General features: G+C 42.8%; 1 protein-coding gene and 1 long non-coding RNA gene across 6 annotated transcripts in view; one reads left to right on the top strand and one right to left on the bottom strand.

Moving 5' to 3' along the window:
- Nucleotides 1-22,047, bottom strand: part of BTBD7 (BTB domain containing 7) — a 115,822-nt gene extending 93,775 nt beyond the window's left edge. For 2 of the 3 annotated variants that reach the window (XM_053274650.1, XM_053274659.1), the window contains exon 1: nucleotides 21,869-22,026. Coding sequence is in view for 1 of the 3 variants with exons in the window: in XM_053274669.1 (XP_053130644.1) it covers nucleotides 21,869-21,902 (34 nt within the window). In the remaining 2 variants the exon portion in view is untranslated. Of the gene's footprint in view, nucleotides 1-21,868 lie in introns of all 3 variants that reach the window. The other variant, XM_053274669.1, reaches the window with a different exon arrangement.
- On the top strand, nucleotides 22,008-25,318 carry LOC128335880 (uncharacterized). 3 transcript variants are annotated; one of them, XR_008311761.1, is made up of 3 exons: nucleotides 22,008-22,244; nucleotides 23,471-23,632; nucleotides 24,964-25,318. It is a non-coding gene; the product is annotated as an uncharacterized LOC128335880 (long non-coding RNA). The 3 variants fall into 3 exon arrangements; XR_008311758.1 differs by having other exon boundaries at nucleotides 22,010-22,244; nucleotides 24,959-25,318; XR_008311760.1 differs by having other exon boundaries at nucleotides 22,055-22,175; nucleotides 24,959-25,318.
- The last annotated feature ends 630 nt before the right edge of the window (nucleotides 25,319-25,948 follow it).

Genomic DNA, 25,948 nt, shown 5'->3' with positions numbered 1-25,948 from the left:
ATTGGCCACAAGAGTTGGGCAAACCTCTGTTTAGTCCAGCTTACCCCACCTCACCAAAATTCCACAAATGACTCACTACAGGTCCTGAAGAGGAAAAAAATCAGTACCCTAATTAGATGGGTGAACACCATGCCTCAGAAATAAGGCCTCACTCCACACCTTGATATCAAGGTGTGGAATAATACAATTGCTTGCAAAATTAGGCTTTTCTACATAGAAGCCCAATGTCATTGCCAATATGCCAATTGAAGACAGGAGTGAGGAGACTTCTAACAATTCCAGACGTCCCATCAGTCTATTCCAGCTGCACCAGGGAGGCCCAGCTGTGTACTTATGCCTGATCTCAAACTTGACAACTGATCAGAGCACAGAAAGAAAATGACCACCACTGAAATTGGAAAACCAAAAAAAATTAGCAATTCATAATCCACCACTGATAACGCTGCAAAAAAGGCATGGGGGCTTGGACACCCATGAATCAGAGGGAAGAAATCACGATGCTCCGTACAGTTAGTTAAAATCCGTGAACCTATTTGATAGCCAAAAAAGGTGAGCGCTGTCAACCTAATTACTCAAAATTCAAGAGAAGTCCTAGAATTAATTATGTGTGGACTAGGCTATTGATGTATCAGAAATCAACTGCCATGTTGGGAAATAATCCCACTCCCACCAGGTGGTAGTGTTCTACTTAATTGGATAAATGGGGAAAAGGGGGGGGGATTTTAGTGAAGGATAAGCCAAGTATCTAAATGCACAACCAACCGAACCTGGAACAGCCACAACCTTAAACTTAAACCTGAAAGATACCAGAGACTAGCACTTGATGTAAGAATCACAGAAGGGGAATCAACGCCTGAGAAACAGAGTGAATGAGAATTCACGATGCACCTTGCAGATAGTTTATAGAATCAATAACCCGTCTGTTAGTCAGAAAGGTGAGAGCTGCCAACTAGATTGCTCTAGATTCCCAAAAGAAGTCCTAGAATTAATTGCATGTGGCCTTGGCAATTAATACTTAGAACCAGCACAAGAAACAGTGGGCCAAGACTTAGTCCTAAATAGTGCCCACACCAAGTACAAATACATAGCTGGAGTACTGGTGAAGAACAGTAACTGAAGCATGATCCAATCTCAACATAGACATAACACAAATTGGGAAGGTACCATCAAATTCAAGCAAATATAGGGGAGCATTTTCAGGACAAGATCCAGAAAAAACTGGCTAGTTTAATAAGAACAATGTTCAAAATAGTCAAAAACAATTCCATTAAATATTCATATTAACAAATTCACCAACAGCCAGATGGTATTTACTGAAAGAGTTATAAGAATTCAAGTTTTAAATGCTGGTCTCCCAGGAATAAAATAATTCTAAACATTATGAAATGTTTAGAAGGCAAAGATTTTCATCATAACTGGACCCTTTAGGTCATTAAAAAACACTAACACCACCAACACCAACACCTCCGACAGGTGGGGTGGTGGTGCTGAAAATTATGAACCGAACGGCTCAATCCCGAGGACAGGCTAACCCAATAAAATGATCCCATGGATAAAATGTTAACACTTAAGAAAAAGACCAGCTGAAAGTAAACAGCATACATTTAATAGGGAAATTCTTGATCCACCAACATGAATAGCTCCTATGCATCACCCGCGTGTAGATAAAGGTTATCTAATTAACAAAGCGAACACTACTAGGGATGAATAAACTGATGAAGTAACTAATGTACTCTGATTCTCAAGAAGGGTTAGGGATTGGTGAGATTCAGAAAATTGGAGACCAGTTAGCATTAACTGGGGTGCTGGGTATTTGATAGCAAACATACTTAAAGATGAAATTGTTGATACTTAGAAAAGAGCCTCGCTGAAGAAAAACCAGCATGACTACTGCCAGGGGAAATCTCATCTAACCTATCCTATGCGTACATTGAGTGCATCAACAGGCATGTATATTATGACAACATCCACCCCGATCAAGATAGTGGACACATGAACATTTGAGGCTCAAGAGATCTAACTTGGGGACCTCAATTTACCAAATTTAATCCATATGTAGAGACAGTGAAAAGAAAGCATGCTGATTAATTCTTACCAGAACAACTGGTTAGCTTTTAAAATAACTTCTAATTTGAACTGAATTCTGATTAGCCTGACTCCCCACCCGTTTAATTTGATTAATTTTATCTCCTTAATTTTACATTGTCTCCATTCCACTGTTTGAGCTGCCCCAAGCAGTAGCGTACTGGAGGGGCAGGGTATAAATATCTTGAATGAAATAATGAATAAAAGTAATCCAGTTGACACAAAGTATATGGACTTTCAAGATTCATGAACTTAACAAGTTCCTTACCGAAAGCCTTTGATTAAATTTAACAGTTACAGAATGGGAACAGTGTGATGTAATGGTCAGTGTTGGACCAGGCCTTATGAGACCTAAGTACCGGTCCCCATTCATCCATGAAATTCACCAAGTGACTCTGAACCAGTCACTTACCTCTTGGCATGCAAACTGGTAACTAAACAAAGAATGGAAACAGAGGGTAGAAACAATGGACATTCCTCCCTTAAGTGGAAATAAGACCTGATCTGTACTGGGACCTGAGCTTAAATGAAGTGCAGTTAATTGCTACAGATCAGGACTTCTAAAATAACTCAGACAAGAATACCAGCACAAACTAGCTCAAAGCAACCAAGTAATACTTAATTATTATTTATGAGGAAAAAACACTGACACTGAGAGCTAAGCAATTCGCTCAAGACCAGTGATGGAAGGTTTTTTGTTTAAGAACTTGGTACTTTAAGGCAACAGCAAGTAAAACCCAAGTATATACAACTGGGGAATTCTTAAGGCTTAGACTCATACAACTTGACCAATTTTGAAGGATCTTTGGGAAAAGATACTGAGAGTTTACCTGCATCTCTGAGTGCAAAATGAGGTGAAATCAGCAGAGATACGCTGAAGATAGATGTGCTTGTTGAATGGCTGCCCCTCATGCAGCTGCTAAAGATACACATGATGGAAGAACAAATGAGCAGCCACTACAACGGTGGGGCTGCCATTGACAAAACAGTACTGCTCAGTCAGAGCAGGATGATGATTCCCTACTACCCCCAAAATTACTCTCAAATTATTACTTTTAAGGAAAAACTGTAACCCTGAGGTTTTGTTAGATGAATTGGCGTGCGGACTCTCTTATAGGTCTAATGCTGTAATAAAATCCCTGACTTTTGAAAGGTTATCTCCTGATTTGGATTTTTGTAGGATTTTTACAGATGGTTCTAAATCTGCTCAGGGTGATAGTCTCCGCTGCGTTCGTTATACTCAATTTGGGAATAGAAAGGGGTTATAGAGTGTCTGGTGGTGTTAGTATAATGACTGCTGAATTGACTGTGGTGGTCCTGGCCCTAGAATGGATTCAGGATATGCGTCCTGGGGGGTTTGTGATCTTGTCGGACTCTTTGTCAGGTTTACAGGCCATTCAAGGGGGCAGTTTTTTGAATAGGTCCCCTGTGGTTGCAGAAATCTGGAATTTGAATAATCTTCTTTCGAAGGGTTTCCGTGTTCGGTTTGTTCTCATATCGGGATCTTTGGAAATGAACTCGTGGACTCAATTGCAAAACGATCTTTGGACCGTTTATCTGTAGACTGAGATTCCTTTCAATGTTATGGAAGTCAGAAATTGGGTTGGGTCAGAGATGAGGGAGAGTTGGCAGAGGGAATGGGATGATGATCTTATGGGTTGGAGGGTGTATGCTTTTTGTCAGAAACTGAGTGACTTTCAACTCTTCAGTATTTCGGGAAGGACCCGACAAGTTTCCCTGTTTAGAACATTGACGGGACATTGTTCTACTAAAGATAAGTTGTATCTCCTTGGAAAATCTGAGAATGATTTATGTCTTTTGTATGGCGTGTCTGAGACAACTGATCACCTTTTGTGGGACTGTGTTCATTTTTGTGATGAACGTGAGTGTTTCTTTTTGTCCCTTCACTCTGTTAATCTACATGGTAGATCGCTTCAGGAACTTTTTTTGGACCGTCAAAGTTGGAAGATTGCTACATCTCTTTTGTGGAGATTCCTCAAGTCATCTCGTCTTTTTGAATATTTGTGATGTCATCTCATCTTTTCAAACACCTGTGAATTTTTTGGATATCCAGTAGGTGGCGTTTGTGGGACCTCAAGGTCCTGGTATGCCATTACCTTCTAGAAGAAGCAGCAGCAGCAGCACTGTAAAACTTTTCATTAGAAGAAAAATGACCTAAAAAAAATTACTCTATATAGATGGGAAAGTATTGTGTACTAGCCAGATATTTTGTAAGAGTAAAAAGGGTGGAGAAAAAGGTGGGGGTGTTAACCCGGCAATATACTTGAGTTGCCACAACCATCTCCTTAGGTGTAGCCAGTTTATGTGCAGTGATCATCCTGCTGCCTTAGCCCCAGGGACTGACCAAGAGGCAAGGGAGCTGGCCGTTTATGAAGCTGCTCAAAGTAGAAAACAACTAAAATCAATGAAATTTGAAAGGGAAAAATAATCAATTGGAAGGAGCACAAAAATGCTTAACTATTTGTAAGTTGTTTAACTGTGAAAGCAAGGAATGAACCAGTGAAAAGTAGAAAGTAACAGTACAAAAGTTAATTATACAATTAATTCTTAAAGGGACAAGAAACCAGATTAAGGTATAAGCAAAAAAGCACAAGTGCTTGTAAAGGGACAATGAAAGAATAGTAACAGTACTTAACAATTATAATTGACCATTTTAAAAGACTAGGCAAACTAATAGACTTGTGAAGGAAGAGCAGGGGAGTAAACAAATTAAGGGGCAGTGACTTAATGAAGAAAGGAAGCAACAGGACTGAAACCTATCATATTTACCAAATTTAAGGGGGCAGGGGCAATGGAACCTACTGAAGTGTAAGAAAAAGAGAAGAAAAGTGACTTAATTAAACAATAATGAACCGCCAAAGAGTATGGGCAATAGCCCAGAACTAAAGTGGCAGCCTCCTTGGAACCAAAGAGAAATTGAGTCACCACAGCAGTCAAAAAGGAATAGCCTTCACTGCTGAATCACCACCACAGCCCAGTCACTTCACAGCTGAAGATAGCCACTGCTCAGTCCAAGCAACTAAGAGCGAGTGCTATGCAGCCGGCTTCTTAAAATGCCGCTCCTGAAATAGGATTGGCTGGTCCGCGTCACGTGGCAGACTCCAAAATGGCAGCCTCAGTGCTTGCTTCAAGTTCCCTAGAGCACAACCCAGCCCCCCACAGTCACATGAAAGCGGTAGGAGCAGCATTCTCTATATTTCAGCTTCTGGATGACTGACTTCCTTTTAAAATAAAAGTTCAAAGCTGCCAATTTTCTTAATGTTTAATATACTCCACAGCCATTGACCTCTCTTATTTTTACCATGTTTGAGGTGTGCTTCAAAGCCTTGACCAAAAGTGTTCAGTTATGGCTGCAAAGAGATACGTGCATACACTAGAACTGGATATCCGAATATATCTTCATCCCCACTTCCACTTTAATGTTGTAAGCAGAGCAGCAGTGAACAAGATGTACCATTCTGAAGCAGATTATTCACTTTATTATAAAAATGGCTATTTTCAAAAATTTATTTGTATCATAGAAGCAGAGGAAATTGCAAGAAAAGTCTTTTCTCCTGGACATATATAATGGGACAAGTTTGTCACTTTCAATAAAAGGAGTTTGCAAATTTGAAGCCCAAGGGCAATTTATTGCCTTTAAACATTTTCAGATTGCAATAGTGCCATGTATTAATTTTGTAAGCTTATCTGCTTACATAACACACTAGCTCAAATTGTGTGTTTTGAGAGATAAAGTTTAAATTGCCTGAATAATTAACATATTACAACACTTTCTCCTTCAATGCTGTAAGTTTTCTTTTTATAATTTTTCTGCATGCATTTGTTGCGGATTGGATGTTGACACATTGTTTAACAGTTGATTATATAGAATGCAGAGGTTTTTGCATCTTAATTGCTCACCAGCTACCACAGATGACCTCAGCCTTGTTTCAGAAACTGGAAGGTCTGTTAATGAGATCACTGTGTTGCATCTCAGTACGTGCTACAATACTCAGGTACATATGATCCAACACTTTCCAAAACACTGCTTTAAAAGAAGTACTTTAATATTCAGTGTTATAAGAGTAAAATAAAAAGAAACATTGACTTACCATGAAGAGTTCTTTTTCAGCTATAGGGAGCTAGAAAATGATGGGTTAATATCTTTCATATTCTCTGAGACAGGGGCCAATTACATTTCAGATAGGCTAGTCACCCAGCATGCAGCTGGCCCTCAAGCCCCAGTTCTGGGATTGTCAAGAGGCGAAAGACTTAAAAGAGATAAGCATTAATGAAAGAACAGAGGTAAAAATAGATTAAAAAAAACCTATTCCCTGGGATTAAAAAACCAATCACCTCAAACTGGCAACCCCTTCCCCATCCTCAGAGGGTCAGATGACCTCCTATAGCCAAAAAAGGGACGTCATCCTCAATGATGGGACATACCCAAGTAGAAAACAGGAGGAAAAGGGGAGGGAGTGGAGGGCTGAGACCACCTGCTGCAGGACTGTACGACCCAGAGCCGCCTGGGCTGCATGGGAAGATGGAATTTTGTAGTGCTTTATGAACAGAGGGATGGATGACCAAGTAGCTGCCCCGCAAATCTCAGAAAAGGGGACGTTTGCCAAAAAGGTTGCAGAGGTTGCCACACTGCGGGTGGAATGCGCTGTGATCCCCACAGGAGGAGGAAGATGCAAAGACTCATATGCCAGGGAAATGGAGGCTTGGCTCCACCTGGCTAAAATTGATTTGTTAACCTTGGAACCCAAGGATGAGGGCTGGAAGGATACAAATAAGGAATCAGACCTTCTAAATGGCTTAGTGTGTTTGATATAAATGCAATTAGCTCTGCAAACGTCCAAGGTTTGTCAAGCCCTTTCCCTTGGATGGACAGCAGATGGACAAAAGGAAAGAAGAACCACCTCCTGTGCTCAGTGGAAAGGCAAGTTGATCTTTGGAATAAAGGTGGGATCTGATTTGAGAATCACAGAGTCCTCCTGAATACAGAATTCTTTGTGAATGGACAAAGCACCCTTTTGGCTGAAGTGATGGCCACCAAAAACAGAACTTTAAAGGAAAGCATCTTTAGAGAAACTGTGTGTAAAGGTTCGAAAAGGGAACGCAAAAGTACGTTCAAAACTTATTTAAGTCCCATGAGGGAAATCTATGTGCTGGTTTGGGGTGGGTGAGACTAGATTCAATGCTTCTCTCAGAAAATAACAAATATGCAGGTGTAAGCTTGAAGAACCTGAAGTAGAAATGTCCAGGACTGAAACTAGAGCAGACGTCTGATGCTTCAAGCTACTAGGTTGGAGGCCCAACTTCAGACCAGATTGTAAGAAGGACATAACCTCTGGGACTCCCACTGACGCAGGCCAGATGTGATGTCTGCAACTCCTATGGGAGAAAGCTGCCCAAGACGCTTGGTAGATACAAATAGTCGATAGTCTACGAGATGCCAGGAAGGTGTTCTGGACATGGTCAGAATACGCTCTATCAGCTAAACGTTTAAGCTCAATCTCCACGCATGAAGATGTAGCCATGTTGGGTCCACGTGTAGGAGTGGTCCCTGACATAACAGGTCTGTGCGGAGAGGAAGTTGCCAAGGAGGTTGGATAGAGAACATCAGTAGGTCAGAAAACCATGGCTGACGTGGCTAGTATGGTGCCACCAGAATTAGCCCCGCCTTCTCCAACAGAAACTTCCTTATGATTATGTATAATTGAGATTGGAGGGAAGGCATACAGTAGACCATGTGGCCAAGGTAACACAAGGGTGTCCGTCTGTTCCACTTGTTGACATAGGAACCTGGTGTAGAAGCGGGATACCTGTGTATTGTGGGCAGACATTGATGTGAACATGGTTCATCCCTGGGTCCGCCTCTTAGTCAATCAAACAGACTCAGTGGGAATCATTTAGAGGCTTTTATTGCTACTGCAGTTTAGCAATAGGTAATCACTGGGCTTACGCTCTCAAACTGATTACAGTTTGGTTATAGGTGCATCTTACATTTATACAAACAATCTGAATGATGCTGACACCCTAGACACAGTATACGTGACAATAAAATGGTGGTCTAAGTATCTAGTACGCATGCGAATGATTCATTGTTCATCTGGTGATTACTTCTTATTTGGTTAAATCCTGTTTTCTTAACTGTCAGGGAAGAACAGTGAGAACCTTGTGAGAACCAAGTTTCATAGATACAATTTAGTGGAGAGAGATAATGATGCTGATCATGAGAGGCAGTGATGTCCCTGAGCTGGGCTGGGGTTACTTTAAGTAAAAATGAGGTATTCTGGACAAACATGGAGTTTCTTTGGTTTTCTAAACACATCAATTCCCCCCTGAAAAACTGGATCATCCTGAATCTTCAGGATATATGGGTTTGTAAAGGTACAGCTGTATGTATGGGTCTTACATTATGGCGAGGTTTAAAGGTTCTCATAAACATCTGAATTAAAGCTGGAATGCATTATAAGCAGCAACATGTGATTATCAATAAAAAGAAAATACATGCTAGAATTATCTTCTTTGCCCATAAATCAATAGGCTCTCCATATTAGTTAAATGAAAGTTCTGTTTGGAAATACTAATAATAGCTCTTTCTAACACATAAACTCCTAATGTTGGAAATATAGTTCTGCGTTTTGTGTAGCTAAAGGATTTGGGACATATGTGGTTTTGGGATGCCTTAAGCATATGTGATGCATTAAGCATAGATTTTACAGAAATAGTAGGTGCTGAATGGGCTGTACATATGGCAATAAAACTAGATAAATTGCATACAACATCCTAGAGCTACAAACATAATTAGTATAATTCTATAAATCAACACACATATCCTTAACCACCCATATCTGGCATGATTTGATATAGATAAAAGGTTTTACACACAGCAGCAAGGTGTACTTACAAAGGTCATATAACTTATAGCAAGCAACATTGTTTTAACCCATTTTTATCCCAAATAAAGTATCAATAACAGTCTTGCATTGTGGAACCAGGTGCTTCTGGCGATTAATGGATTACCAGCTTGTGGAAAGCAATAGAAATGACAAGTTATGTACAATCACATTGATTAAATACAGGTGTCTATAAAATTAGCAGGTAAAGCTTGGGCTAGCTTAATGTCTTTAGAGTGCAAAAGAACCAGTAACTTGGGGATAGGTGCAGACTTGCAGGTAAATGCTCTGGGTAAAACAATGATGATTGACACAATATGTCAGTGAAGCAAGTAAGGAAATGACCAGAGAGCAAACATGTGAGGTCCATGTCCTTACAGCACAGGAGATAGCAGGGTTTTCAACATAATGATAGCACATAGTCACTACATGAAAGTAATATAAGAAAGTGGTGTAAATCATCAACTCCCACCCCCCTTAGTGTCCTCTAAGAGTCTGTCATGGCCAAAAAGGAAGCCATGGAGAGCTTTAGAATTCAAAATCTAAAAGTCCTTTGGTTCCCAAATCCAGAATTGGGATCCTGATGGCTACTGTGATTTCTGCAGACATCTGAATGGAGAGCCCACTCTGCCGGATCTATCATCTGATGGCTGAGCCAATCCGCCTGTAGGTTCGCTGAACTGCTGAGATGTTCTGCTTGAATAGATAGACAATTCCCCTCTGCCCAAGCAAAGAGGAGGTCGGATTCCTTCATCAACACTCATGACCTTGTGCTGTTCTGATTGCTGACATGCGACTTTGTCATCACGTTGTTGAATTTAACAGAAAAATTTCAATTTGATTAACGAAAAATGACCCCCTTCCCACCCTGGCACACAGGAGAAAGGAAAGGAGAATAGAAAGGGAGCTCTCATTTCGAACACTGTCTCCAGAGCAAGACAGTACCGGAACTGGTGCTTGAGGGCCAGCTGGGTGACTAGCCTATCTGAAATTTAATTGGTCCTGTCTGACCATGTGAAGGATATTAACCCATAATCGAACATAGGAAGCTGCCATATACAGAGTCAGACCATAGGTCCATCTCGCTCAGTATTGTCTACACAGACTGGCAGCGGCTTCTCCAAGGTTGCAGGCAGGAATCTCTCTCAGCCCTATCTTGGAAAAGCCAGGGAGGGAACTTGGAACCTTCTGCTCTTCCCAGAGCGGCTCCATCCCCTGAGGGGAATATCTTACAGTGCTCACACGTCTAGTCTCCCTTTTGCATGCAACCAGGGTGGATCCTGCTTAGCTTAAGGGGACAAGTCATGCTTGCTACCACAAGACCAGCTCTCTTCATCGAGGATGACCTCCCTATAGCCTGGAAAAATCTACTGCCTCATTTAGTTAAGATAATTAACTGGGACAGTTTTCTTTCTGCCCCCTTCAGAAGGAAATTATGTATTGTGGATTTGCACTCAACTCTTCCATCAAATTTTGAAGTGATCCTTTCTTGTCTATCTTGAAGTGGGTTGTGGAGAAAACTTTGTAAGTCCTATGAAAAGAGTTTCCATTGTGTTATCTATCATACATATAGCTTCACAATACACTACAAAGTGGTATGTCACACAAAACAATGAGGTCTATCCTTTTGCATTTAAAAATTCTGGGCATGACCTTGCCAAAATTAAGTACAGTAGTCCCACTGATTTCAGTGTGAAGGTTAAACATGTGCGCCTGATCCTTTCCCATTAAATTAAATTAAATGGACCTTAAAAGTGTGTAAATCAACAGTCCTTAAAAGAGGATCATGTCCTATCTTGTCAACTGTTGACCATGAATGAAGAACTCAATATGGTCCACAGGTCTCTTTGGACATTCAAAATTGATTGCTAGCAGGAAACACATGGCATTCCTACTGCCTTGCAAGGGATGGTTAGCCTTTTCTTTCTCAATGTTCCTACTCTGATATTATATTCCTTAAATACAAAGTCATCCTAACTGTTTTGCTTACATGCTCAGTGACCTTGGAATTGTAGACCCTAAAATTTTCAGAGGTAACACTGACACTAAGTTTATGAAAAGCAATGTTTTTCAAAGTGATAGGCAGAATCCTTTACAAGTAGTCCGAAAAGTGATTGTCATGTGTTATTGGAAACAGTCTTAAAAACAAGCAAGATGCAGGATTTCACAAAACCTGATAGGCCACTGAAAAATCTGGCTAGACAGCAATGGAGAGCAAAGATTACACCATCTTTCTGAGTATGGGGAATGGATTATGAGAACACAGTTTCTACTATAGTAGAGGAGTTCATCCAAGAATTTACCATCTCAGGAAGTGTAAGACATCCAAGTAAATACATGCAGTTACATTTGAACCCTTGCCTCATATTGATGAAAGTCAAAATTAAGCCCCAAGGCAGGGATCTCTCTGTTAATGATACTCTGTAGCATATCTGTATGATCCCTACTAACTGAGCAAAGAGGCATCTTTTAAAGTGGTATCTTTTAAAGTGGTGACTCTGTTACACTTATTGGTGGTGAACTGTTCATATCCAGTCCCAGCACAGTGTATTTCCAGTGGCTACTGCTGGTGTCTACTTTGGGGTTACTTTTAGATTTTGAGCCCTTTTGGGACAATACATTGTTCTCTCTTTTTCTATGTAAACTGCTTTGTGAACTTTTTGTTGAAAAGCAGTAAACATTCATCATCATAATGTAAAGCATCATGTACATAGATGGTGTTATAACACAACAGTAGCAAGGAGGCAATAAGAAAAAGTGCATATTAGTCTCGCCTTAATATAACAGTTTATGCATGCTCAAAGAGCAATTTAGAAGGTGTTTATTTTTTTAAATGGGACAGTGAGAAAATTTAACAGGATGTTTGTGAGCATACCAAGATGTCTCATTTTGTTGGGTTTTGGCACGGGCAGAGTCTACTAGCACAGACCCTGTCACTTTGAAAAATTCTCCTCTGTACAAATAAGCAATTTTATAGACAAATAAAGGGCATTTGGAAGAAAAAACTAACAGATGAGATCCCTAGAGACACTAAGGACTCCCAAGCTATTAACTAAACATGGCAAATTATGATCAAACAGCGTACAGCTCTACAGCAATCTGTCAGAATTGCTTTAGAAGCACACAGCTGAGAGTCTAGACTATTTTGACAAACACATCTCATTCTGTCTGTTTGCATTCTCTTTAGAATGATTTTAAAGAAAAGAAACCAACTGCAGATCTTTTAATATATTAAAGTTTAAAAAACTGACACTTGCAAGTGCTGCTGTCTTCTGAATGCCAAAAACAAGTGGCAGGAGGAGTCAAGTCAGTTCTGCACAATTAGTTATGTGAAACTCTGTGACCTGGTCCAGTAATACTTACATAGGATTCTGAAGCATAAACCAGCAATTCATTAAGAAGACAGAGGTCCTAAGAAGAGGTACAGGTCCACCAAGATTTTGCTCATGAACGTCTTCCTCAAATAACTTGAGGCAGAGGTGAGAAAAACAACTATCTTCTCAGGCAGGATGTAACTTGCCTAGGGAGCAAGAGGTTGGTGGTTCAAATCCTTGCTGGTATGCTTCCTAGACTATGAGAAACACCTATATCGGGCAGCAGTAATAAAGGAAGATGCTGAAAGGCATCATCTCACACTGCACGGGAGATGGCAATGGTAAACCTCTCCTGTATTCTACAAAAGAAAACCACATGGCTCTCTGGTCACCAGGAGTCGACACCGACTCGACAGCACAACTTTACCTTTTACTAGTAGCTACTCTTGGTAAGTCACCTTCAGTGGCACAGCAGGGAAATGCTCGACTAACAAGCAGAAGGTTGACGGTCCAAATCCCCGCTGGTACTATATCAGGCAGCAGCGATATAGAAAGATGCTGAAAGGCATCATCTCATACTGCACGGGAGATGGCAATGGTAAACCCCTCCTGTTTTCTACCAAAGAAAACCAAAGGGCTCTGTGGGCTCCAGGAGTAGAAATCGACTTGACAGCGCACTTTACTTTACCTTGCTCTTGGTGAGGGGGCATTTGGGGGCAAAGTGACCCTGCTGCCATCTAAGGAAAAGTAGCCAACTCAGCAAGATTTCAGTATTATGCAATGTGGGCAGGGTTTCTGCTGGAAAAAAAAACAAGCTCACATCAGCAGGCTCAGCTCTGCCAGTTTTGTGAAAAGCATCCCAAGGCACTCAACATGAAGGTGTCATTTGCCAGTAGGAGTTCAAAGGTACTGCCACAGCCAAAAGAACCTCACATTCCTCCAGTCTACAACTGGCTAGTGACCTTTCATGGTTGAAGTGAAGAGAATTTTTCAATTTCTATTTTTAAAAAATAGATCAAATTAAAAAGCTTAACAATTCTTCTTTAGTTTTAAAAACTTTTAACAACTCCATATACTGAGTCAGACCATTCATCTATCTAGCTCAGTATTGTCTTCACAGACCGGCAGCAGCTTTTCCAAGGTTGCAGACCGGAATCTCTCTTAGCCCCATCTTGGAGATTCCCGGGAGGGAACTTAGAACCTTCTGCTCTTGGCTCCATCCCAAGGGGAGTATCTTACAATGCTTACACTGCTAGTCTCCCATTCATATGCAACCAGGGCAGACCCTGCTTAGCTAAGGGGACAAGTCATGCTTGCTACCACAAGACCAGCTCTCCTCTCCAAATGTTTTTTGATAGCTGATCCAACCTTTTAGTAAATTTGCTACAGCACACATGTAACTGATTTTCAGCAATCTTAGATCACAGAACTTGAAGGAATCAGAAAGCAATAAAAGCCAAAACATACCAGAGCATGCTGGCCACAAGGCACAGAATGGGAACTAACAATGATCCATGCCCAAAATGGCTACAGGACAGATACTTGTATCAGATCTAAAATGAACTAATGTGTTACTGGAAACACAGCAGCAGATGCATTATAAGGATAAAACATTTGTCCGATACATTAGGAAGTCAGCCCAGTAACTAGTTTGCACTCTACATGCTGTATAAGAACTATGAAATGTCTCAGCTGAATCTACAATACAGACCAGTTCAGATGTCACATGGAGGCATGGCTAAATCTTGGTTCCTTATGCAGGCATCTAGAAAATTTTATTTATTTATTATATTTCTACACCGCCCAAAACTTGCATATGTATGCGTACATGCATGCATGCGCACGTACGAATACATACTGGGTTTTTAATGTATGTGCATGCATGCATATGTACGAATACATACTGGATTTTAAATGTTTTAAAAGTTTTAAACTATTTTAATTGTAAACCTCCCAGATATGCAAGTTTTGGGTGGTATAGAAATGAAATAAATAAATTTCTAGATGCCTGCATAAGAAACCAAGTAGCCATTTTGGGCATGGATCATTGTTAGTTCCCATTCTGTGCCTTGTGGCCAGCATGATCTGGTATGTTTTGGCTTTTATTGCTTTCTGATTCCTTCAAGTTCTGTGATCTAAGATTGCTGAAAATCAGTTACATGTGTGCTGTAGCAAATTTACCAAAAGGTTGGATAGCTATCAAAAAACATTTGGAGAGGAGAGCTGGTCTTGTGGTAGCAAGCATGACTTGTCCCCTTAGCTAAGCAGGTTCTGCCCTGGTTTGAATATGGTTGCATTACTTCCAGTACCACACCCAAATTGGCATAAGCATAGCTAAAGATATATACATACATACATAGTCAAGACGTATTACCCACGCCTTAGTCACGTCATGGCTGGATTACTGTAACATACTCTACGTTGGGCTGCCACTGAAGAATATTCGGAAACTGCAGCTAGTGCAAAATGAGGCAGCTAGGATGTTATCCAGAGCTGCCAGCTGGGACCCTATTACCCCCGTTTTGAAAGAGCTTCATTGGCTGCCAATCCAAGGTGCTGGTCTTGACCTTTAAAGCCCTAAATGGTTTCGGCCCTAGATATCTGAGGGACCGCCTGCTCCCAAGGGTTTCTGCCCACTCGACGAGGTCATCAGAGGGGGCCCTGCTCCATGTGCTGACAACGAGGGAGGCTTGCCTGTCGTGTATGTGGGACAGGGCCTTCTCAGTCATTGCCCCCAGATTTGGAATGCTCTCCTGGTGGGCCTCTGCACCCATCACCACAGTTTTTAGAAAGCAAGTAAAATCTTGGCTTTTTACCCAGGCCTTTAAATGAGTGTCCTGTTTGCTGCCGCATTGTATCTGATGATTATATTGTACATGTTTTTAAACTTTTAAATTAGATTTGTATTTTTATATTCATTTTGAATTTTTATTGTCTAGTTTTTTCTGGTTTTATACCATTTTAAGTCTTATTGTGTAGTTTTTTCATGCTTCTATATTGTTTTTAAATGTTTTGTAAACCGCCTTGAGATTTTAATGAAAGGCAGTATAGAAAGTTATCAATCAATCAATAAAATGACAACGCATTGATCATCATGTGTTGAACTGACCTCTTCTACAGTGGGTGAATACAAGTATATCACAGTGGCAATCTAGTCACAGAAAAATAGGAAGCTGTCTTATACCAGATCATTAAGACAGATCATTGGCCCAGCTCAGTATTGTTTATACCAGAGGTGGGCAACCTCTGTCACTCCAGCTGTTATAGGATCATAGTAAGCTGCCTTATACCAAGGCAGACCCTTGGTCCATCTAGCTCAGTATTGTCTACACTGACTAACAGTGACTCTCCAAGGTTACAGGCAGGAGCCTCTCACAGCCCTACTTGGAAATGCCAGGGAGTTAGCCTGGGATCTCAGATGCTCTTCCACTGAGCCATGGCCCCATATCCTACCGAGGCTCAAATACAGTCTCCCATCCAAATGCAAACCAAGATGGACCTTGCTTAGCAAAGGGGACAAATAATGTTTGCTACCACAAGATCAGCTCTCAATAAATGGGGATGATACGAGTTGTAGTTCATCAAAAGCTGGAGTGCCAAAGGTTGCCTAACCTTGGTCTATACTCACAGGCAGCAGCTCTCCAAGGTTTCAGGCAGGAGTCTTTCCCCACTTAGAGGTGCCAGGGATTGAACTTGGGACTTTTTGCATTCAAAGCAGATACTCTACCACAAATGATGGCTTCATCCTATTATTTACATATTGCCATCCATGTACCTGACAGAGTAATAGAAATACCAGGTCTCTGACCCGAGTAGCTTACAAGCTAACTTTCAATAGTGGAAAGGTAGGATAGGATAATGGGATAATAATGAGCAAATCCAGTTACCAACATCAGCTGAAACTGAAAGAAATTGAAGCCAAATGCTTCATGGAAGCAGTGAGCTTTGTGGAGGAATTTGATGAAAGAGAGGTTCATATAAAAATAGATGATCTGGGCAGGAGTTCCTGGCATAAATGGCAGCAATGGAGAACAGGCAGAGTAATTTAAAAGGACATGAAACATTGAGAGGAATGGTAGAACTAAAGGTCATGGTTAATAAAAAACAGGAAACAAGAATAGAAAGATGAGCAAGACCAGACTGTGTAAAACTCTGAAGGCAAGGAAAAGCTGTGTGCACTATTCTATGGAAGGAACTAGAAAACCTGTGCAAGGATTTGAACATTGCACTGTCCTAGCAAGAAGAGGGTGAATGGTTTTAGCAGCAAGATTTTAGAGGAAGTTGAGAGAACAGAGTCATAAAGAAAAAATGGAGGAAAAGGGTTGCACTAGTCAAGATGGTAAACCACCAGAGTTTTACCAGAGGGAACTGCAAGGAAGAGGGGGATTTTTACAGTGCTGAGGAAATGACACAACCTGCCAATAACTGAATATGGGAAGCAAAGGGAAGGGGAAAGAAATAAAACTGAAGATAGTGCTTGAATAGGGTGGGTATCAATGGTTAGAGAGAGGAGACGGAAGCTTAGGAGGAAAGAGTTAAGTCCTGGACATGCTGAATCTGAAATAGCCAAGAAGAAACTGATTAGGCAGATGGAGATGCAGAACTAAATGGAGTAGAGGGGGAAAGCTTCAAGAAAGAATTGCTAGCTGTCACCAATGTATACAGTAGATGGTACCGACAAAGGGATTGTGTGTGTGTAGAGAGAGAATCCTGAGGGAACTCAACAAACAGAGAGAACACTTAGGAGAGTAATTCTCCAGTGGAAACAATGGTGCTAACTAGTCACAAGAGCGTACTTGAAGCATCTTTCCTCTCCTGAATGATCTCTCTCTAATCACTCTTATATTCTGGCCACTGGTACTGTTTCTAGATCAGGGCTGCTCAACTTTGGCCCTCCTGCAGATGTTGGCCTACAACTCCCATAGTCCCTGGCTACCGTGGCTGGGGATTATGGGAGTTGTAGTCCAAAAACAGCTAGGGGACCTAAGTTGAGCAGGCCTGTTCTAGATTTAACAGAAAACCAACTCCTCTCACTAAACTAAATTTTACATTGACTTCTACATATTGGATTTCAAAACAGGCTCCAAAACAGGCTCCAAAGCTGACTAAATAGTGCTACAACATGCCCATGCTTGTAGTTCAGGATGATCTGTGAAAGCAGTCTAGTATTTCATGTATCACTATCAAACTTTAAATCAGTCAACACCATTTGGTGCAACCAAATACAACAAAAGCATACTTATGGCTTAGCAACATAATCTGAATATACAGAGAAAAACTCATTTATATGCTAAAAAGACACTCACCACCATGAACCCAGGGAACAGAGAGGGAACAAACACCACACAATCTTGATCAAGGAATAATCAAGGTAAACCAGTATAGTGGATTGATACAGGAGAACCACAGAACCTTGGGGTTACTCCACACATTATGTTTTTAGGTACACACTTAAGTAGTGTTCATGAAATTGCTCTGGAGTATTGGTTGCGCACTCCTGACTAACTTCTTGGGCTAATGTGGGGAATCAGCTAATCTAGAGGAAGCAGTTCATTACAGTGTTGAATTTGTGCAAAGTTTTGGTCTGGAAATGACAGAGACTGGGATACAATGCAAATAGATTTATTAAAGATAATAAGGGTAAAGGAATGCAGAAAGATTGATCAATCAAGATAAGCAATACAATATTAACTAATAAAACTAATTTAAATCTCATGAAAGAGGCGTTTTAGTCTGAACTCCAAATTAGCTGTAAAGAGAGCAAGAAGCAAGAGTGTTTGAAGCACACAATGTTTGGTATACCCAACCCAAATCCTTCCAGTGGGGTGTATGTCATCTTTGAAGCTCAGCGGGTGTCAAGGGACCTCTTCCAAAAGACCAGGCAGGAACGTGGTCACTCACGACTAATGTTTTAAATAAACAAAAAACAAACAAATAAACTCACATCTGCTTCAGCCAAGCAACCTCTTTTGTGTATTTACACAAAGAGGAGCTATGAGGAGCACCGTCCAGCCTCACATTTTTCACTTTTGATCTGGGGATTGCTACCCCAAACTGCTTCTGCCAAGCAACTGGCGTAGGAATTTTCCATATACAGGCAGTTGAAGGTAAGTCACGCTCCTGTGAGTCCCAACCAAGATGGAATCTGCAAGCCTGCAGATCCAAAGGACAGCATGGGGTGCTTCTTGTAGCCCCCACAGTAGCAGAGAGTGAATACTACAAACATATTAACATATAAATACACTGACCAAGAAGAAACCACAATGATGCACTCAGTGTGCTGCATCCACTCTGTGGCAAACCTGTATTTACCACAATGCAGTGTATGAATGCCCCCCAGTGGGTCTTTAGCAAGTTTACATCTTTCAGCTTAACCTATGTCCCATAGAGGATGGAAGAATGAGAATAATTTTTAAAGCACTCTGTACAGTGAAACATGTTAAAATGATAGCAGCTGGCAACATTACAAGGCAAGGGACAGTATACACTGATCTCAATGACATCTTCCTATATCCCAAGCAAATTCTGACACCTATACTAATGTTTTAACTAAGAATTCTGCAATCTAAAAGCTGCTCATAATTTTTTGATGTTTTGCTCACCACCTTATGTTATCCATGCAATTCAGTGAGATCAATACAATTATTACTGCTAATTCACAACAAGCATATACAATTTTTTTTCACCTGCATACCAAGTTTTTTTTATCCTGAGCTGGATCAGTGCTAGACCTTATCTAGACTAGTGGGAAACTTGTAGCCTACAGGCCACACACTGCCCCAGAGTTTTTAGTTTTGGGTAGCAGGGTATGAACACGTTTCAAGTCACTTTCTAGCTTTCATGATTACAAAGGAAGTAGTACTAATATATAAAGGCATGAATTATTGATGCAATCTTCCATGTTGAACAAGTTGCCCATTTCTGTTGTAGGGCACATGCATGATGAGTTGCAATGAACTGGAAAGATGACAAATAATTTGATTCTGTTGTAAAGTTGCAGTTTAAAAACGTCATTGAAACTGGGTGTGTATAAGCCTGCACTGCAAAAAGAGTAGGGACAACAGGCAAAAGTAGTATGGGACACACTTACTTCATATAGCTAAAAAAAAACCCCAAACAATAATGAACAAAATTTAGTGACTCTTTGCAATAGGTAGCAATGAAAAAATACTACTGGTTATCGGGGTATCCGCTATATAAGCAGAAAAAAATGAAGTTGCACAAAAACATCCAGTACAGGAGAAATGAACTGTATCATCATCATAGCATTCCAAAGGCATTTTATATCTACAGTCTGCATCTATAAGCCTGCCTAGCTTTTCTGGATGCTAACAGGATAATAGCCTGCTTTTCTGTATTGCCTTTCATGCTTGAGACTCTCAAGATGCTTCCGAGAGCCTACTTGCAATATGGATGAGAAAATTTGTGCAAAATGAGAAAAGAGTCACCCCAGAACCTTGTTTAAAGGAAGGAAATGAGATTATGTGATCACAGCACAAGAATGCTCCCTTTTTGATCAAATATGGAATCTATTCACAGATGGAGGTGTACTTGCCAACAGAAAAGTGCCCCCAGCATCCTGAAGCACAGGCTACAAGGCATCCCATATGAGAAATTAGCTGGTTTCAGGAATGCAGAATCAATTGAAACACTACATTTCTGTAAATGCTATTTTAAATTACAGAAACACTACATTTCTGTAAATTCACTCATGGAAATATGATAATAAAAACACCAGGTAAGGTAAGTCAATTTATCAGCAATTCATAAGGTGGGGTTTCTAGGGAAGGAGCAAAGTGACTCAAAGTCCACAAATAGCTGAAGTCCTGTTGACAAGCAGTAAATAAAAGTTTGACATACACACACACTTCTGACTACAACTGATGCATACCAAATGATTTCTAGCTACTTAACTCAGTAGTTCCTCTCCACTGAGCGGTTTATTGATTCAATCTCTTTCCCAGCTTTTAACCAGTGGTGCCAAAGGCAGCTAACAAACCCCAAACTGACAAGCATTACATAGAATGAAATAAACACATTCTATATCTATTCCAAATTCCACCAGCAGTTTTCAGCAGTACCAACCAGTTTTATATCCCCTTTTAAACCCTCTCTGGCAAGCACACCAGAGGTCTTCCCTGGGGAGGGCATACCTAAGGCCTGACCAAGAATGACTGTTATAACCACAAACAGGGGTGTAGTGGAGGAGGGGTGCAGCGCTGGAGCAGCAGCACCAGTACTTCTCGGTGTTTCTGGCTGTTGGGGTGGGCATGACCATGGGGACAGTCATGGAAAGCTCCTGCACTTCTGAATTAGCAGCTGCATCACCGACTACAAATCTACTTAGTAGAGAAATCATTAAGGTATCATGAGAACGGAAGGACCACAAAGATTCACCTGGGAAATCCCAGTTATCTGTGCCATGGATATGAGGCACAAGTCCACCGCACAGCAAACAGAGATGTGTGCCAAATAATTTACTTGCTGCTTATTCTCACAACCCTATGAAGTAAAGCAGCACACATCCTGCTTTAGAAGTGGAAAAAATGAGGCAGAAAATTAATGAATTTTCTGCACTCGCAGGAAACAAAATATATGCAAAGGGCTGGTGCAAGGAGGCTTGGATATACTCATTCAGCACATAAGAACCTTGCAAGCCACATGTGACCTGCTGGCCCAACGCTTGTCCTTTGCCCAGCATAGATTTACTTAAGCCAAGGAATTATCTTGTGTGGGGCACACTGTTATTACTTATACAGGACCATCAATGGAGAGGGCACTTTACAAGATCATACTCTTTGCGGGAGATGTTTACTTTAGCACTTTAGTGCTAACTCACAGCAAAAGTGAAGTTGCTGTGTAAGCACCACTTGAAGTAGAACTGGAACCCAGGTCTGAATTCGAACACTCCCAAGTTAATGCCAAGGGCATAAAACCAGGTTGGGGGTGGGGGAGAATTGGGTAGGGGAAAGGCCAGGTAGGATAAAGAGTTGTCAAGTCCTCGCCTGGCTACGAAGTGGAATTTGGAACCGGGTAGAAAGCACAAGTGCTGAGGAAGAGGAGTCGGGGAGGATGAGTTTGGGGAGCCGTGTGTGTGTGTGTGTGTGTGTGTGTGTGTGTGTGTGTGTGTGTGTCACAAGAAGCATGAAAAACAAGATAAAGGGCGGGTGTTTCCCACAAGTGGACTGTGGAAGAAAAAGGGCTTTCGGGAGTGCAGCACTTGGGTTAAGAAGTAGAAGGGGAGGGGGGGTAAGTAACGCGGCCACCCAGAAAAGCGACCAAGCGCTGCTGAAGCCTTAGGGTCGCCTCTCTTGACTGTGGCCCCCACAGCACCTTGTTTGGGTTGGGAGGAAGGAAGAGAAGAACTCCTAGGACTGTGGGGAGAGGGACGTGGGGGGGGGTGGGAGTCAGGGCTGCTTATAGGCACGGAACGAGAGAAGGAAGAGGGGTGGACGGGGGGTCCTGCATCGCCACAGGGCCGGGTGTGTGGTGGGGGGCTACCTATCCCCCCCTCGACGGACAGTACTTTCTGCGCCCCTTTTCTCTCCCATCCCTCCCACTCACCGCGCATGTCTTCGGTGTCGCCCGGAGCCGCCATGACCCCCGACTGGGCTCCCGGCGCCGGCCCGACTCAGCGGCTCTCGCTACTCCCTCCTCGGTCTGCTCCGGCCGCCACAGCGGCCGCCATTTTGATCCAGCGATCCAGCCAGACTCGCTTGGGCGGGGGGGAAGGGGAGGAGGAGCGAGCGAGCGAGCGAGCGGAGCCTGCGCAGCAGCGCCCTTGGCACGTGGTCCGCTGGGGAGGGGTCAGGTGGAGGAGCCGCCTGGGACTGCGGACAAGGAGCCGCAAAAGTTGCGGCAACTAGAGCAGGTGCGAGGCTGGACTCGGGAGGGTCCCCTCGGATTCAGTGGGGTCGACTCGTGGCCTCCTCGCGAAGAGGTGACGGTTAAGCGTGCAGAGGGGTGCGGAAATGGGGTCCTATTCAGACATTATGTTGCAGGAGTGTACAGACATCTGTAGGCTCTTGCCTTATTATGGTTGTGTGTGAATGACTGGGGAAAAAGTGAACCTGGGTATACAGGCCCCCTCAAGTGCATGGTGCAGATAGGAAGTGTACTGCTGCGCCTGTGTTTGACTTAGCGTGTGGATAACTGTACCTGTGTACAGATCGGTACCTATGTACACTGGTACGAGTGTTGAAACATAATGTGCGAGTAGGGCTTCCGAGTAACGCTATCATTACTCGGAAGTAAGAAACAGACTTCTCTAGGAAAAGTCCTTGGAATTACCATGCTGTTCCTACATGCTTAACCCGTGGAGTTTAGGGTTGCCAACCCTCAGGATTGGCCCGGGGTCTCCAGAAATCGGAGACTCCTAGAGATGGAGGAGACAGTACTCTCTAGGAGACAACTGAAAGCAATCATGGAAATTGTAATGACTTGGAATTTTGAACAATTGGGGTTGGGGTACTCCAGGAATAGCTTCAGTCGGAGTTGGCAGCCCTAGCTAAGGAACACATTGGGACTTGCTTCCAGACTGTACACAGTGGCCAGGGGTGGTCACGCTGCACTTGGGGGATCGGGTGGTCCTAAGCTCCTGGCTGTGACCCACTCATTCCCTGCCGGCTTTGAAGTCTGCCTGTCCTCCTGTGTTCTTTTTTGCTTCTATTCTAGGTTTTTGCCTCTGCTGTAGGGATGGCCATCCTGAGATGCTCCAGCCCTCATGCCCAGTTGCATGGGAATGTTAGGAGTTGTAGTCCAACAACAGCTGGAGAGCCTCAGGATGGCCACCTTTGTGTGGCTGTTGGCCACTATCACTTCACTCTGCTGTCACTGCATTCGAGAGCCCTTTGTATTTTCCATGCCATCGTTCCAGCTGCTCCACTCCATATGTTGCCACACCATTGTGGCATCCTTCTGACACCTGCCATTCCACTCCGATGCTTTTATTCTATCGGAGCATCCTGTCCCAATGCCCCTCTGCTGTGGATTTAGTTCTCCTGCTCCTGCTCCACTCCTTTCCTTCAATGCCTCTGTCATTCCACTCTACGAAATAAGTGTGTTTCTGTAGCATATCAGAGCATTCAAGGCACTTCCTATGCATTGTTTTGTCATCTTTTCAAGAACCCTGTAAGACCAGTTTTATTATTCCCATATTGCCTACAGGAAGCAGAGAGAATAACAGAATCATCACATTTTAGAACTGGAAAGGACCTAGAGGGTCTCCTAGTTCAACCCCTGCTCAGTTCAGAGGGAGTTTTGTCCAAAGCCACTTAATTACATCGGAGAAGAGATTCAAAGACTGCCTTGGGCCTTGTAAGATTCAGAGTGAGTAAGAAAGCACCCACACAATTCCTTTGAAGGAAAAAGTCACACCATTGAGTTAGTCTGGCTTAACATTCTGATTCAGCAAATGAGTAAATGGGGTAGAGTTAAGACTATGACACCAATCCAGAGAATAGTCATGATTAAGTCCCATAGAAATTTATTGATTTAAATGATTAAGCTTAATTTGTTTCATTTATATCAATTTGGGTTTAAGCATGACTAGCTTTCTCTTGTCTGGAGATTGTGAATCCAGTTATTTTATATATATACTAGTGGGCCCGGGCGCAGAGCATCTGCGCCTCTAGCTGGATACAGCTGTTCCCCGCCGTCTCGGGGACTGGGGGCAGAGCCAGCCGTGCCACCGCCGCCGGCTCCCTCCGCCTCACCCCCCCACCATGCCGCTGCCTCCTCCTCCCTCCACAACCCCCTAGAGTGCTGCCGCGGGCGGCCAGGCCAAGAGTGCCGCGCCAGGTGGCCGGGCCGCCGGGCTGAGAGTGCCGCCAGGCTGAGAGTGCCGCCGCCGCGGCCAGGCCCGCCGCCTTTCCTCCGCCGCGGCCGGGCCCGCCGCCTTGCCTCCACAGCCGCCCGGCCAGGCAATTCTCTTGGGTGCGCCAGGACCAATCAGGCGCCCCCGCAGCCCAGCCAATCAGCTGGGCTGCCGGGACGCACAAGGCACGCCCAGGAGAATTATATATATATATATATATATATAGAGAGAGAGAGAGAGAGAGAGAGTGCCACCCATAAACACAGTGCTTTACAAACAGATTCCTGCCTGGAGGAGTTTACAGCCTAACATGTGACACACGGGGAATCCTAGAGAAAGGGGAAGGAAGTGGAGGTAGGGTTAACAGGGGAAGAATTTGCATTTGTACCAAAGGCTTAACACAAAAGGTAGTCTGTGAGCAGCATTCCCTCTAACGGAATTCCAGATGTTGTTGACTACAGTACCCAGCATCCCCAGCTGCTATGGCCTTTGGATCAGAATTATGGGAGTTGTAGTCAAAAACATCTGGAATTCCCTGTTAGAGGGAATGCTGGCTGTGAGGGAAGTAAGACAGGTAATGTAAGATCTGTGTTCTGGGATGCTGTTCCAGGCATGAGCTGCAAGAGAGACTTGCTTGAGGGAGCAGAAGACCTCCATATCACTGAGATAGTTATGCTGGAGAAGTGGAGATTATAAGCATGGATGTATCAGGTTATTAGAATGGTGAATCTGAGGGGTTTGAAGTGAAGACGAAGAAGTTTGTGTTGGAGCTAGAAGGGGATAGGAAGCCAGTGTTCTTCCCTAAATCCATATTTAGGTGGATATTCCTTCTCATTAAGATCAGCTGAAAACAAAGAGGCTCTTGTGCATCCTTCCATCTTCAGCTGAGAGGTATTTGAGATCCTTCTCCATGGTAGACCCCAAGATGCTCTGCAAGATCCATGCTACCCAACCTGCCCACTTTCCGATAGTCAGTGAAGACCTGGTTCTTTCAGCAGGCTTTTAATGAAGTTATGCTTTTGTCTGTATCTGCTGGTCTCTGTGCATTTAAGACATTTGTTGCTGCTTCTGATTTTTATTTTGCTGTAATTTGTACAATGTTTGTCTGACTTTGTTTAACCTTTGCTGTGAGCTGCCTTGAGCTTTTGCAGACCAGAAAAGCAGGAAATACATGTTTTTAAATAAATAGTTTTATTGTGTGCTTGAATCCTGATTCCTCCCCCCACCCCCAGCAGTTACACCCCGTTTGATTGCTCCACAGCAGAAGCTTCGGGAAAGATGGAAAGACTCAAAAGAAATAATGAAAAACGCCACGACACACTTAGAAGAAGCAGACTTCATCTAAAGGCACTTCCAGAGGAAGACTTTTCCTAAGTATTAACTGCAATATGAACTGCAACTGCACGAGAGAAATCATGCCAAAACTATGCCACTATGCCCATGCTGTTCACGACTAATCCAGACTGCAGTGCAGACCAGGAGGCTATTCACATGGGTGTGCAAAGCCAGGGTTAGTGAGCCCAGCCTGGATTTGCACGGATGTGTGAACCACTGAGATCAGGCTGATCACACAGCAAACGTGTCTAAGTAGTAGCACTGCTTTTCTGCCGGCTCCCAGAAGCCTCCCTGTTATAGTTAGACTGCAGGCGTATGAGGCTCACTTTTGACATGCTCAGGATCTTCATAGCATTGTGAGCTCTCCGCTTATTAGCATATCGGGGAACAGTCACTCAGTAGGACAGTTACTCCTAGATTTAGCAGCTGCAACAGAGCCAAATTGAAAGGGAACTCACCTCATGCCTTCCCCAGGCTGGGACACTTGCGTAGAC

This window comes from Hemicordylus capensis, chromosome 1 (genome assembly GCF_027244095.1).
Source record: "Hemicordylus capensis ecotype Gifberg chromosome 1, rHemCap1.1.pri, whole genome shotgun sequence".
Lineage (NCBI taxonomy): Eukaryota > Metazoa > Chordata > Lepidosauria > Squamata > Cordylidae > Hemicordylus > Hemicordylus capensis.
This window is presented reverse-complemented; position numbering and strand designations above follow the sequence as displayed.